This window comes from Acomys minous, assembly GCF_964271855.1.
Source record: "Acomys minous genome assembly, chromosome: 3".
Taxonomy (NCBI): domain Eukaryota; kingdom Metazoa; phylum Chordata; class Mammalia; order Rodentia; family Muridae; genus Acomys; species Acomys minous.
Genome location: NC_140485.1, coordinates 113456348 through 113470911, shown reverse-complemented (window position 1 = coordinate 113470911; position 14564 = coordinate 113456348). Strand labels below are relative to the sequence as shown.

General features: G+C 37.9%; 1 protein-coding gene across 1 annotated transcript in view; it reads right to left on the bottom strand.

The window, feature by feature from the left end:
* The window catches only part of LAMA2 (laminin subunit alpha 2), a 588770-nt gene that overhangs the window by 60930 nt on the left and 513276 nt on the right, over window positions 1-14564 (bottom strand). Inside the window, exons 42-44 of the mRNA XM_084776810.1 lie at window positions 8920-9036; window positions 7253-7435; window positions 2985-3139 (exon numbers count right to left, since the gene is read on the bottom strand). Of these exons, the coding sequence (XP_084632936.1) occupies window positions 2985-3139; window positions 7253-7435; window positions 8920-9036 (455 nt within the window). The remainder of the gene's footprint in view (window positions 1-2984; window positions 3140-7252; window positions 7436-8919; window positions 9037-14564) is intronic.

The window sequence follows — 14564 nt, the reverse complement described above, 5'->3', positions numbered from 1 at the left end:
CACTCTTTCTTGCGCTTTTTGCTATTCATATAGCTTTCCCACTTGAGAAAAACAAACTAATACCATTGTTCTCCGGATGGAAAACTTGTACAGACTCTGAGTAAGACTGAGTTGGCCGCCAAATCCTCTCTCTGATATGGCAACACAGGAGGTATCTGCAAGAGTCATCTCACTTCAGGTGTGAGGGTAAGGGCACTGTGGATCTTTTCTATGGAACAGGATAACTAGCTGGAGAAGATTCTAGACACAACATGTATTATGCTCAGAGAGGAAAATCAAGGAGGGCTGTTTGGCTCTGACAAACAGGGAGATTCACATCTGGGGACTTCTTAGCAAAGGGCAAATCTGCTGATTCTCCTATGGCCCCTGTAGAGGCCTGTGTTTGCCAAGTGTTTTCTTACTTGGTCTCTAGGCAGATTGTGACTCTACACAAAGGAAACAGAGGAGCAGGCTTTGTGCAGTGGTCTGAACTTGCAGTGATCCAGAAAGTCGGCTGAGATTGTCTTGTGTTTTCGTATCCTGCAAAGGTGTGACCCAGCTTGAGAGTGGATAGTTCAGAACTAGGGGTCACCCTGGATCTCAGAATACTTGCTTTGTCTTCTGTAAGCTGGCCTTGGTTGTGTGATATCCATTCTCTGCTTCCCCCCGAGACAGAATTTCCCTTCTATATGGAATGCTGAGAGTGATCATGTCAAAGTGAATTACAGAAATCCCCGAGCCAGGGAACGTACAGATTTTTACCTGGGTGCTAGTACTATGAAGCAGCTGTGCAACATGAGTGGAGAAAAAGTGCTACAGCATAGTAGCAGCTATGCAAAGAGTTATCCAAGCGTTAGAGATTTAAAAGGATAAAACGACAAAAAAGAAAGACCAATAATAGAGGAAGGTAGACAAAAATGCAGATATCAGATTTTTTTTTAATGGTAAAAGAAAGATATAATATACAGTGAGTTTTCAGGAGTCGGCAGTGAGTGAAACCAAAACCTTCATGAGTAAAGACTATGGCACTGAGCACATTTAGTATCTGAGGCAGGTTATAACTGCCATTGATAGCAAGAGGATCAAAGAGAACAAGAAATAAAAGATCTGACTGTAATCCATGAATAGAATTAAATAGTAGATGCAGACATCCCTGACAGAAAACCATATTCAAAACCATAGAGGGTTTTGATTCACAATGAAAAGTAACTGTGTGCAGTTTGTTTTATCTGTTCTTCATAAATGCTGTCTAGGCTTAACTCTAACGCCATGCTATCAAGGGATGAGTCATAAATAAATCATGTTTCTTTAAAAAACTCAATTAAGTAATACTCCCTGGCTGTGGTGTGGGGGATGCAATGCCTATGTGGGTCACGGGGTGAGTTTAAGACCTTGTTGACAAAGCTGAGGCAGAAGTAAAGGACCACAAAGGTGATGCACCAGAAGGGTTGGTCGTGGTGCCGAATGGGGAGACAGCACTCAAATGAGTTGACAGTGTTCATTTTGGGAACCCAGCCCATGAGTGTGACCATATAAAAACCAGGCATACCTAATCTTACTAACATTTGTAACCAAGGTACTCTATCGTACACTTTCCATGCCCATAAAGTCTGATTCTCTGAAGAAAAGGACAGTGTTATACCCAGGATGCCAGCATGATCTTGCAAAATTACCTGTTGCTCACCCCTTACATACTCATATGAAACCTCTTTGGGCTTGTTGTGTTTTGCTTTTTTAAAATTAAATTAAATTAGTTTATTTATTTTTTATACATCCCAAGTACAGCCCCTCTGCCCTCTCCTCCTGGTCCCACTGTCTTCCATCTTTCCTGTCTTTGCTTTTTAATATATCCTGAATACCTAGAATATTCAGGCAGCCCAACTGTTTACAACTAGATCATAACTGCAAATTTATTCTTATAAATACCATATATGTTTTGACTTCCAGAGGGTGTATAGCTCAGTGGTAGAGCATTTGACAACTTAAAATGGCTAAATGAAAGCATAGAATTTACACATTTCTCTAAAAGAAATCTCTTGGATGGTATCACTCAGACATAGTCTTGGCCACTATTAAAAATATAAATTGATAAGTTAATAAGAGCTACTTTGTGATCATCTTAGTTACTGCATTTTTTAAAGGCAGCATTTTATAGAAATACAATTTAAAATTGATGGTATTGAGAAGTATCTTTTTAAATTCTGTCATTTCTAAAGTCACCATGATTTAACTTGACACATCTAAAGTTTTACATTAGGATTTAACTGGGATCATTTTAGGGCCAGAGGGTTAGAGTCCTAGCCTCCCTCCTGACAGGACTCAATCCCAGGGACCTACAGGATAAAATGAGAGGACAGATTTGCACTTCCTGTCCTCAGATGTCTACACGTACACCGTGGTACACAAACAAAACAAAACAACAACAACCCAACACTTCAGCATGTTAGAGAGTGTGATCTGTTGGAACGGTTTTCTATTTGAGTAAGTAAGAAAGCAAAATTTCAAGGCGGGTATTTCCCACTTTTACTTCATGAATGTAGAAACAGATACTGTAACAAAACTAAGGCTTTTTGTTGTTGTTTGTAAAACAAGCAAAATCTGTATTGTACTTAATTAACACAATGGTTCTATTTCTTTTCAGCTTGTTTGTGAATTCAGGGCACAACCCCACTCATTGGATTTTTTTATATTTTTCATGAGGAAGATACTCTTATATCTTTTAGCACGCTTTTCACTTATGTTGTTATTTTAGTATAGTCAAGAAGCAACAAAATACACTGGACTTCTTAATTCCCAAACAATATGTGTAGTTTATCATTTTCATGAAATAATTTAAAAATCTATAGGGAAAAATGTACTACTTCTTCCTTCCTATGTATCCCAAGTAGCCTTAAGTTTAAAAAGTCAGGGACCATTCATTCAGTAAGTCCATTGGGGAAGACTTTCTCTGGGATAATAGTAACACTTATAAGTATTTCTTAATTCAGAATATAAGAAGATCTTACGGAATTGGCTTGTTTCCGGGCTTGGTTGATCAATTCCTTTATTTCGGAGATGTTTTTCTTCAGATTATCCTCAAGTTCCTTGATGGGCTTGAGTTTGTCTATCAGCCGATCAGCTTCTTGTTCTAGACTTTTCACAGTAGCACCTGCATCTGCAACTGCACAGAGCAAAAATTAGTGTGTGTGTGTGTGTGTGTGTGTGTGTGTGCACTACCCCCAGACATAGAAGCCAGAACAGAATAGCAGTGTACTGTATTATTTTATTTCACTTTATCCATGTGACAAAAGCAAGACCACGGTGGCTGAAAGAGCGCGTGAGGTCAACTGTGAATATTTAGTTGAGATTAAAGCAGGCCAGAGAGGTTAGAGAAAGACTTTGGCTTTGTGATTAAGATGAAAATTGGCATTAAGGACAGGAGATATGATAAGATTAATCAGTGCCTATTTTTTAGTCCTGAAGTTGATCTTTACAGGACAGAACTTTCGCCACAGAAAAACAGAAATGGGCTCTCTTTAAAATATCACCTGCTCTGTCTACACACAGGCTGAATTTAAACCAAGGTTCTTGTGCAAAATTGGGTTTTCTCTTTTCTTTTTTTTTCCTCTTTCTTTCTTTGCATATGTTTGATGGGGAATCTATGGAGACATAGCTTGAAAACCACTGCCGTGTTAAAGGACACGAAGACTAAAGGCCACTGTTACACGCCAATTAAATCTTTCAAACATCAGTTAATTTTTTTAAATTGAAGAATAGTTCATTATTCTGCACTGTATATTGGATGGATTAATACTAAACTGGTTTTTGTAGGTTACAGAGGGTTGAATAATGGCAATTTCAAAAGCCTTAAGCTGAAAAGGGTGGAAGGCTATCTGATCCGCAAGCCTCTAGCATGTGCTCCCATGGTAGTGGCAATGGAGGATGGTGGTGGTGGTGGGGCAGGCATATAAACTTCAGGAAGCCAATTATCCAATTTCTGGGATATTGACAGTGTTATCCAAACTACGGCATCTGTAATCTAATTTAGTTTGTGTTATTCAGCTTCCTATAACTGTGACCATATGAGATTCTGCAAAGTCCAAGGCTACCCATTCCTGGTAGGCTATAATTAGTCTGTGGCATGGCTGATGTTAATCTTTAGGCTTGAGTTCAGAATGTTCAAGTGGACATAAGCTATCCTTCTGTATCATTTTGGTTTTGTCTGTGCTGGGGCCAGAACCCAGGGCCCTTCACTTGTCTACTGGCCCCAGCCATCAATCCCGAACATCAGCATCTTTAAATTGAGATAGGTAGTTTGGACTCAAGCATATCAATGTGGACTGCACTGTCAGTGGAATTTAGAAAGAACATGCTAACTATTGTTAGCACAACAATCTGTAGGGTTACTGGGTTAAGACTCTAGTGTTTTGTGTTCTGGAGATGCACGTTGGCCTTGTCGTATGGGTCACATGCTGCTGCTACCCTCTGGTTGTCTGTACTCATCCAGTGTTCTCTTCTGTCTAACCCTCCTGGTGTTATTTTACATTGTACAAATTATTCTAGAATTAAAGAGAATGGAGTTCGATAGCTAGATACACAACCAAGAGAAAGAGGAGTTAAGCCAAGACTACTATGGCTCAGGTAAATATTAGACCCATGTCTCCAAAATCTCCCAGAAGCCTTTTCAAATGCTTCAAAACACAAGTGGGGGTGTCTCCTCCTTCTGCTGCTGCTACTTCCCCCAGCTATTTAGGCCCCGTGGAAATCATCTTCCTGCGGCTCTGAGAACGGAGTCATCTGTGATGCCAAGTTTGAGGCTTCTTGTGTTTGAAAATGTTCTTATTTTCTTCCCTAATTGTCTAACTGTGTAGACTTGAAAATACCTTCTCCAGTTAGAGTTTGATAAATGGAATGTTTTCCCTGGAAGATTCTCTCACCTGTATGTTATAGGCTCTAAAATTTACCAGCATGGAGTTTTTCCAAGTACTCTCTCCTCTCGGTTACATTTTCTTCTTCATATAGTTCTATTGCCTTACAAATCACCTGGTTGTGCTTTGTTTTTCTTGATTAATCCTGCCAATTATCTGTTTTATTGTTTTCTATATTCTAATTTATTAATTGGTTAGGTTCTTCTTCATGTCACTTTTCTTTTTCTAACGGTACGCAATGGCTCAAGCCTATTTTCTTTAGTGCTCGGATGGCAGTGTTAATTCTTCAGTGATATTTTCCACAGAGGCCAGCCTCAATCATATTCTTCACATTTGGACATGTTTGATTTTATTATCATTTTCCCCAGTGACTTGTAGCGCTGTGATGCTCAGCTCAAACTGCGCAATGTTCAAGAGACAATATTTTTATACTTAACTGGGCTGCTCGTTTGCTTAGAACCAATTTTATTTCAAGAAGAATTGTTTACAAGCATTTTAATTATGAGAAAAATTACTAAAATGAAGGAAGAAAAAGTGAGCCTTGGGAGGTGGCAGCCACATAGTCTGTTTTAGCTACTTTAATGAATGTTCCGGGAATTCACTCGAGCCCGATGGCTGAATTTGTTCTATCAGAGACACTGTAATTTATCTCAATCTGTTGGAAAAGTCAGTTTTACACTCTTACGTGGATAAGATTCAAATATTTCACTAGGTTTTTGTAGCATTATAAATTTCTTATACTAAATATACCCACATATTAGTCTCAATGAAGACTTATTTTATATCTAGCATTCCTTGGCGACAGAGTAACAAACAGCTGTGCAGTGCTTAAAGCTGTGCCAGTGCCGATAAATGGTCACATGCAAAACAGAAGCTCTTTTGCAATAAGCAGAGAAGCAAGGAAGTTACTAGAAAGCGTACAAATGAACGTATACATACTGATTTCTGCAGGCAATTTCATATGGGAGCAAAACAAAAAGAAATTAGAAAATTCAGGAGGAAATATTTTCTATGGGTATTATAAAGTATCACAAAAGTAGCACTTTTAAATAGATGCTGTTTTTAGTTCAGATTCTTATGGACAAAAGCACACAAAAATATGATCAAAATATATTGCATGAGAATTTTTAATTAAAAGAAGAGAAAAATTCCCTTCATTATGCTGTTCATACTGCGATAGTAAGATAAAAAGAAAATATTTAATTACTATTTACTAATATATGTTCCTTTTAGTGGAGGACATAGCTAAACAAGTAACAGTATCATGACAAGGCATCATCAGCTGACAGTTAATCTAAACCAGAACAAAATGATATCTTAAATTATGATATAAGTGGACTAGAATGGCAAATTTCCTTTAAAAGTATTTTCTCCTGATTTGGAGGCATGTATAGGATATAGAAGAAGAGACTAGGTTGGGTGGCTAAAACCCATAGGATGATCTCTGGGACTACAGAAAAAAGTAATATTTGCGTTTATCCATTTTCTGCCTTGAAGAAATGGTAAGGGGTGAGCTTTTTTTTTCTTCTAGATCAGAAGTACATAATTATGTCTCTATTTTCTTCCTTGTCCAGCAAGCTCTCACGAGCACCCTTCTGAATCATTACCACAATAAGGTCTCTCTTATCATCATAGTTTACAAATGTTTGTATACCTTATAAAAATACTTGTAGACAGTTTTTGTTTTTAAAGAAAAAACCTTAAGAATTTCCTTTAAGGAAATCATATACCAAAATATTATCTTATCATGTGATAAAGAGGGAAAGTATTCTAAGAAATACCAATGTTCGTTGACTAAATTTAATTAAAAATATAAATCATAAAAAATATAAGTCATTACACTAAATTTTTTCATATTTCTCAATAAATTTTAAGACAGTGAATTTGATGCAATATATAAGAGATGTGAAGTTATTCTTGATATAAAGCAGATAAATGCTTTATTTCCTAGAAATATTAGTTGGGTAGACTCTAATAATACAGAAAAACCTCAAATTTTAACGCATTCTAAAGTGGTACCTTACCTTAACAGGATGGCTAATAAATGTGCATCTTAAACTCCATGTTCCATGCAACTCCAATCTTAGCCATATAATCACCCATGCATAACTGTAGTTTCTATTACACTAATGGATTAAATAGTCTTGGCATATAGATACCAAGTAGCATGTAAACATTGAGAATTCCTAGCCTCTCCTTGATTGGATAAGATTAAATGAAAAAGGCACCTAGGCAGGACGGGGAGACATGGCTGCTGGAACGGCAGGACCTGCAGTGAGGGCTTGAAGGCTAGACTCATGAGTCTAGGCTACTTTCATGGTGCGAAGCAACACATGACATCATTACAGTGAGAAAGGAGATCTTACTGTTTTTGGAAGGATCTTTCACCACAGCATTCGTTCTGGCCACGCTGTCTGCCAGTTTTTTGTAGTTTTGCTTCAGGCCGTCAAGGTTCTGGTGTAGATCTTTGACCTGGGCCAGGACAGCTCTCGCTGTGTCGTTGGCTTGTCTGGATTTGTCTTTGACAGCTTGCAGTTTAGCAGCCGTGTCTGTTGACACAAGTGGACATGAGAAAGAAAACAAAGAAACAATATCGGTGTTTCCATCCATGCTTGGCAGAGGGAGGCTGTGGCCAGCTGACCTCAGGGGCACATGTACAGAGGACAAAGGTTCAACTGTGTTTCAATCAGCTGTAGCCAATGGAGCAATTTTTTTTTCAGGTGAATTAAAATTTCTCCAGGACCTTTGTGATAAATATCCAATTGCTTTTTTTAAAATAGCAAAGTGATTATTCTCTAGGTTCATTCTCTATCTACATGGTTCATGTTGCTGCATTAAAACTAGAGTTAAGATTTAATTTATCCATAGTCTATCCATAGGAGGAAAGTGATTGTGTTTTCTTTTTGGGGTAGACTTCCTGGGAATGTCAGAGCTTATGTTTGCATGTTTCTATTTGTCTTTTGCATTGGCACTTTGCTAGGTTCCAATTAGTCAAGTATTTCCATGAAAAGTTACTCAATAAATGAAAGGAAAATGCATTTAAAATTTAGTATTTCCTATATTGTATACATGTATGTCTTTATTTCTGGATCATAATTTGTATGTAAAACATAGTTCTTGTGGGTTGAATCCAAAGTGACTTTTGAAGGTCGCTGTGTTAAAGGACTTGTAGGCAGAGCTGGGACCTCGGGAAGTGGATGAATCTGCCGATGGGTTAATACTTTGATCGCATTATTGGGGTGGTGGAAACTGTGAAAGAAGGTGGGCGCAACCAGAGGAAGCAAGCCCCAGAAACTATGCTTTTGAAGTGTTTATATGATTCTCAGCCTTCTTTCTCTGGCTATCTCTCTGGGTTTTTTTTGGTTTTGTTTCGTTTTGTTTTGGTTTTTTTGGCCAGTGTGACAGAAGCAGCCTCTCCTTTGCAGCATGCTCTCACCACACATAAGTATTACAATTCACTGTAGCCTGCTAGTAAAGTATAAAACCAAGATCCCTGAAAGAATTTGCATTTTCAGAAACAAGTCTTAAACAATAATTTTAAATATTTTTAATGGGTTGGACAATATTAGAAAAATGGGTTGACCATGAATGGTTTTGAAATCTGGACTAGTTAAGGAATTCAGTTTAGCCAACCAAGACATGGCATGGCCGTAGGCTCCTTATCTGCTGTAGGGATTCTAATGAATCATGGCTTTGTTGTAATATGCCAATGTACAGAGAACAGTATGTGTATGATCTCGTTCCCACTAACACCAGAGTCCTTAGGCTGAAACAAGGTGACAATATAATATGGTGCCTATATTTTCCTTTATATAACATGTTCCTATACGTGCCAGCTAAAGGCAACAAAAAAGTAGGCCCTATCTTATTGATAAATATGGTTCTGATTCTCAAAAGAATAATTCATAATTAAGAAACCCTGTATCTGTTTTTCATTATAGTGGAAATGTGATGTTAAGGAAAGTGGTGAGCGCTATCATGATTCTTCTGTTTCTTCTCAACAGATGTGGAGTTCAGGGGCCCTGATGCTCACCATCTGGGATGGCTGACAGCCTGCCCATAGTGTCATTCAGAGCTCTCAGGAGATCACCGTTTCTAACGTCAGCGGTCTCTAACCTGATTTTCAGGCCGTTTAGATCGTTGTGGTTTTCTGTGAACATAAGCCCAAAAGAAATGAAATGATTTATATTATTCTTGGATGTGCAAGTTCAATTAACTAAAATATAGTTAACAAAAAGCAAGAAGAAAGATATAATTCATTTATTACCATCTATCCATTCACATATCTCTGCATTCAACATATATATATATATGTATATATATATACACTTTAGAATGTTTAACCATACCATTTTCCTCTTTGCATATGCTAGTATAAGGCTTAATTTGATGGTTTTCTATTGGTTAGTAACCTCTGAAATTTAGTCTTCTAGTGCATTTTTGGATATTCCCTTGATAGCCTTCCTTTGATTTTTTTTTTTTTTTTTTTTTTTTTTTTGGTTTTTCAAGACAGGGTTACTCTGTGTAGCCTTGGCTGTCCTGGACTTGTTTTGTAGACTAGGCTGGCCTCGAACTCACAGAGATCCATCTGCTTATGCCTCCCGAGTGCTAGCATTAGAGGCATGAGCTACCATGTCCAACTCTTCCATTGATATTTATATATTCAAATTTCATTATCAAAATGCATCATTGGGTTCGGTGGTCAAAATCTCATATATAATCATAGGTAATGACATCCTATTTCAGTAAACACTACTTGGTGTTATTTGGAGCAGAAATAAAAATTAAAGGAAAAGCAAGACAACCCAGATAAACCTGTCATTTTTTTTCACAAAGAAAGCAGTATTTTTATAAAATCCCTCAAAAAGATTTCAGTAAATTTTTTATCTTGCTACATTAGCCTATGTTATCTTACATTCAAAACCAGTTCTTCAAGTGATGATTTAATATTAAATGTGTACATAGATTTCAGCAATGCCAAAAATTAATATTTATTTTTTCCTAAGAGATCTCAAAGCTTTTGGCATTGCTGGAATCCTTCTGAGGTCTAATAAACTGTAAGTATATACGTAGTGGTTTGAGTAAGAATAGCCCACAGTGACTCCCCCTCTCCAATTTGAACAGTTGGTCCCAGTGGCTGTTACTGCTTCGGGAAGTTATGGAAATATTTGAGGAGCAGCCATGCCTTGCAGGAAGACGCTTGTCACTGGAAGGATTTGAGGGGTTTTGGCCTTGCTTGACTTCCATTTCAATCTTTCTATTTTTGGTGTATGGAAGGGAATGTCATCTCCCAGTTATCTACTCCTGTCACCATGTCTTCTTGTTTACCTCCATGCTTCCCCTGCCATATTGGACTCCTCTCCAGAACTGTAAGCCAAAATAAACTCTTTCTTCCGTAGGTTGCTTTAAGTCCCTGTGTTTTATCATTGCAATAAAACGTCATAATATCTGAGTATTGAAGGAATTCAACACCTGACTTTTTTTCTTTCATTGTTTATAAATGACCAGTTGGACTGGAAAAACAAGTTACATAAAATTGTCTTCACAAATAGCATTTGCCACTTCTGATTGAATAAAGTAGACACGTCTTGAAAAAACAATTGTCACTGAGAACTTGAATGTCCCCATCAGCTAAGGAAATGGAACTGTAAATATTTCATGTCATATCTTACTGACTGGGTTTAATTTTTTAATAAACATCAAAATATTCAAATTCTCTAGCAATAAAAATATTCAGGCATAGCAACAAAAAAGCCATAATTTGAGGGGCACTACTGGGTGTATGTAATTTTCTGGGTATATGTAATTTTCTGCATTCTCACAGCAAAGGATGAGTAAAAATTTCTACCCATTTTTCAGGAGAAAGAGTTACCAAAGAATATTTCTGATACTCTACAAATTATATTTCAAGGTTATCATCTTGATCTTTTGCTTTCTGTACTAGAGAATAAAACAATGTATATACAATCCAAAATTAATGCACACACTCTGACTATCCTGATCTTGATATTTTAGCAATTTGACCCTGGCTTCTTCTTAATTCTCCATTCTCACAATGTCTACTTATTACTTACTCATTTCTGGAATATTACAAAACAAAGGGAATGTTTTTTATAGCTTTGGCAGTAACACCAGGTAGGCCACAGCTGGAGAGGGTGAAGCCTGGATTCTGAGATGGAAGACACGCAAGCAGCAAGAAAGAGAAAGGTGGGCACCGTGGTGTTGGCTTGATGCAGAAGTTATGTGAGGCCTAATAAAACCACAGCCATGACATGACAAAGAATGTGTGGTCCAGCTTAAATTATAATGTGGTGGAGGAAACAGACCTACAGTACAACAAAATCCTTATCTACGTCTTCTAACTTTTGGAGAACAAGAGGAGGACACAAGCTGAACGTATTGGTCTGACTTTCCCTTAAGCCAGAAAAACATCATCCGGTCACAGCAGCCCCATCTTTGTCTTCTTTCTGATGGTTGGATCCACCAAAGCTCAACATTCCCCCCCCCTTAGACAACAGTGTTCCAGGCATGAGCTAGATAAAGACAGAGCTTATAAAGCGAGGGAGCAGCTGAAATAGCCCATGAGCCGAGAGTGAGAACACGCCAGCCAGTGCAACTGCCTTTGTTGCAAGCACCACGATTCATATCCACACCAGATAGCCCTAGCCAAAGATGCTCACTGGGGAGGGTTGAGAACAGCTTGTGCAGGCATCAGTGCTCTCTCAGCTTTGCCATGCTCCAGGGACAGTGCTGTGAGTCCTCTACACCTGCTCTGGGGCTCAACATAGTTTACGTTCTCTGCATTCCATGCTGCTGTTCTCTAAGGTAGGATATATGGAGAATACGGGGAAGCATCTGACTTGGATTATTTAAGAGAGAGCTCAGCTTGTAATTTGGGCCAAAAGTGAGGTAAGTACTTCCTTGTAAAAACAGACTTATCTCTTTATTTGCTTAAGTGACTACACGTAGTAACTAACACAACAGAAGCATTAGGACCTTCTGACTACAAGTTCCTTGTTCTTACTTATGTCAATTCTTAAATGATTTCTTGAAAAACAATGAATAAGTTTTCAAAACTCAATAATACCAAAAGACTTTGAGTAAGAGTAGCAACCTGATGTTATCACTTCTCTGTAAGGTCATCTTCTTCAACGTCATTGTGGCTGCTCAAGCTCCAATGTACTTTTTAGTGTCACTAGACACACTTATATGGTTATTTCTTGAGATTTCCAATGTATATATTTGATATACATGCCATTGTTCTTTTGTAAGGTCTTGCTTCCTTGTATGTCTACGTATATACAATTCTTTTGGAAGAGTCAGTTCTCCAATTAAACCAATGCAATCATTTTGTGTTGTTCTTGACCGTTGGTTTTATTTATTTATTTATTACTTAGAATAATAATTTTATGTTATTTTTTGCTGGGTTGGCAGTTGAACATAGAGCCTCTCACACACAGGGCAAATACTATATCACCCAGGGGAAGGAGGGCCATATAGCATGGTCATGTAAACCTCAGACTTGAAATGTTGGCTGGAGAACCTGTCACAAACCCTTAAAAGTTGGCTCTTCCTTTAAAAATTAAATACAACTGCAAAGACTTAGCTTACTCTAACTAAAGTAATGAATCCTTTTTTTCAGTGTTTCAAAACCTTCTTTCCTTACCTATCTAGAAGATATTTTTAAGAGAGAAGTGCATATCAGCCACGTTGATATTACCAGAAGCAGCTGTTTTTCTAAAATTTATATCAACTCCATTTGTATACATAAAATACACTGAATTAGTTATATTAATTTGTAACTTATACATTATATATAAAATATACATATAGCCAGGGTGTGGTGGCTCCTGCCATTAATCCTAGCACTCAAGGAGGCTGAGGCAGGTGGATTGCTATGAGTTCAAGGCCAGCCTGGTCTACAAAACAAGTCCAAGATAGCCAGGGCTACACGGGGAAACCCTATCTCAGAAAACAAACAAAACAAACAACAACAGGCTGGGCGGTGGTGGCGCAGGCCTTTAATCCCAGCACTTAGGAGGTAGAGGCAGGTGGATTGCTGGGAGTTTGAGGCCAGCCTGGTCTAAAAAAAAGCGAGTCTAGGATAGCCAAGGCTACACAGAGAAACCCTGTCTTGAAAAAAAAGAAAAGAAAAGAAAAGAAAAAAAAACCAAAAAACAAACAACAAATCCCCATATGTACAGCACATGAATATACGATTGTCTACAGTATACGATTTTATAATTCCTCAGATATATGGAACCTTCAAGATGTATATTTTCTGTGTTGTCAATCAATTGTCATGATAAGTCAGAGGAAAAGCTGACATCGATCTTCTGCATCACAAAGCACTGCTATATCACATGCTTCCTGAGCCAAGTACAGAATGTGAAGTGACTCACAGCAGAATCTTAATCTAGTATGTGGGTTGCTCATTTTTCCCCAAGATGAAAATATGTCTTTTAAATATTAGGCTTTTATTGTAGTTTCTTATGCTATTTTGGCTTCCTATTGATTATATTTGTACATTTTGCAGTATTTACAAAGCACTCATTGATGAAGCAGAAAGCATCCAAATCAGGTCGTCTAGAAATGAGTTCAGTGATTGACAGGCCCCTGGTAGATGTTAGCTATCACTGCTGTGCTCTTTCTCCCTCTAGAGGATCACAGTAGACCCCTCTGACAGCAGGGAGAAACACACGGGTAATAAATAGGCTTTCTAAATGTTTAGAGAGTGGGTGATAGGCTCTCTAAACGTTTAAGGTGCAGAGAGAGGTGGTTCTTTCTGCACCTAGATTAATAAAACTAAGTGACAAGACTTGAGACCCATATTGTATTTCTGAGTGACAGCTTGTAGACTTGTTTTATCTCACAAGAAAACTGAATTTGAAAGCCTTTAAATAGGACAGGTCTCTGGTTTCGTACAAGCCCTATCATCCCTTGAGTCATCAGAAAATTGAGGATATTTCTATTTATCTTCACTATATCCAAACTGATTAGTAAATTCCTTTCTATCTTCCAGAATCCTGGATTCTTGTTCTGAACATGGAGCAAAGCCCAGGTATTTCCAGGCAGGGCCACCAGGTGTATTATGGGGGACCCTGTCTCTGGCTGACATGGCTCTGATGTACTGCCTGTGGTTTGCTGACACAATGAGGCAGAGCCTGAGCAGGCAAGTCTCACTCTCAGGAAGCCCATTTGCATTGCTAAGGCCTCCATGTTGAGACTATTTTGCTCTTTCTCCTATGTCACCTCTAGTAGTGCCATGGCATTCCTATTTGTTAACAGGGATACATAAGACATAATAAAATAAAACCTCCTTAATATAAAATAATAACAGAACCTCAGCCATAAGATTTGCAGATGTACCAATTCTGCTGTCTCTACACTTTTCGGATACAGTTCTGTGGACTGCGTGCTTAGTACCTGCTGTACCACAGTACCAAAAGAAGGTATTGACTTGGTGTGGTAAATGTGAAATGATAGGAACACAGTTTTTCCCTGTTCCATATATTTCACAGTACTGTATACCTTGAGATTCTTAGATTTACTGTTAATATAGTCACATATTTATTATTCTTGAGCTTAGAATAATCTTTTTATTTCATGTCAGCAATCTCTAGTTTATAGAAGGATTATATATTTTCCAAAGTAATTAAATAATTTCACTCTGCTTGG